Below are 905 nucleotides of genomic sequence, written 5' to 3'. Positions count from 1 at the left end.
AGAGCACGAGCTGGCAAGCTGTTCCTGGCTTCTTGCCGTATGGATGGCAAGCCGACTGAGCAAAAATAACTTGGAATGTTCCGTCAGAGATTAACAAAACTCACCAACTTCAGTTTTAAAACGAAACGTTAAATGACGCCATCTTGAATTTAGCTACAGAATATCAAACTTCAACGAGTGTAGAATTTAAACTAGAGGTTTCTATCTGCAGACTTGCAAACTATCACAGTAAACAAAAATCAGTAAAAACATGTAGAAAGCAAGACGAGTCTGAAGCAACACGCAGACATGAACATCCATTCAGACGGCAACATCACCATTCCTTCAGACCAACAAGCAGCACAATTCTTACAGAGGGTGTAACATCGTACTTCAAACTACATACATAATGCCACCATCAATTCGTCCATGCGATGCAAGGCAGACGCCTAGGAGGAGGTGAACTTGGTGACGGCCTTGGTGCCCTCGGAGACGGCGTGCTTGGCCAGCTCGCCGGGGAGGACGAGGCGGACGGAGGTCTGGATCTCCCGGGACGTGATGGTGGGCTTCTTGTTGTACCTGGCGAGCTTGGCGGACTCGCCGGCGAGCTTCTCGAAGATGTCGTTGATGAAGGAGTTCATGATGGACATGGCCTTGGAGGAGATGCCGATGTCGGGGTGCACCTGCTTGAGCACCTTGAAGATGTAGATCTTGTACGTCTCCACGCTTTTCTTGGACTTCTTCTTGCCCTTCTTCTCGCCTCCGGCGCCTTCCTTGGACGCCGGCACCTTCTTCTCCGCCTTGGGCTTCTTGCCCGCCGGGGTCTTCTCCACCGGCTTCTTCTCGGCAGCCTTGGGCGCCATGGATGCTGCTGCTGCGGGTGGGGAGGTGGGGTTTGGATCGAAGGTGGGGGCAGATGCAGATGC

The 905-nt window shown here is 52.3% G+C and overlaps 1 protein-coding gene across 1 annotated transcript; it reads right to left on the bottom strand.

Annotated features, from left to right (window-relative positions):
- Positions 1-271: 271 nt before the first annotated feature.
- LOC123403540 (histone H2B.4-like) lies at positions 272-905 on the bottom strand. The gene has a single exon (XM_045097470.1). It carries the CDS (start codon positions 840-842, stop codon positions 429-431), a length of 414 nt encoding a protein of 137 aa, XP_044953405.1. The 5' UTR covers positions 843-905; the 3' UTR covers positions 272-428.

The sequence above is a fragment of the Hordeum vulgare genome, chromosome 6H (assembly GCF_904849725.1).
Source record: "Hordeum vulgare subsp. vulgare chromosome 6H, MorexV3_pseudomolecules_assembly, whole genome shotgun sequence".
In the NCBI taxonomy this organism is placed as follows: Eukaryota; Viridiplantae; Streptophyta; class Magnoliopsida; order Poales; family Poaceae; genus Hordeum; species Hordeum vulgare.
The sequence above is the reverse complement of the archived record's forward strand: the minus strand, read 5'-3'. Positions and strand labels throughout refer to the sequence as shown.

Coding starts and splice junctions, on each gene's coding strand:
- LOC123403540 (XM_045097470.1), bottom strand. CDS start 842: ATGGCGCCCAAGGCTGCCGAGAAGAAGCCGGTGGAGAAGACCCCGGCG.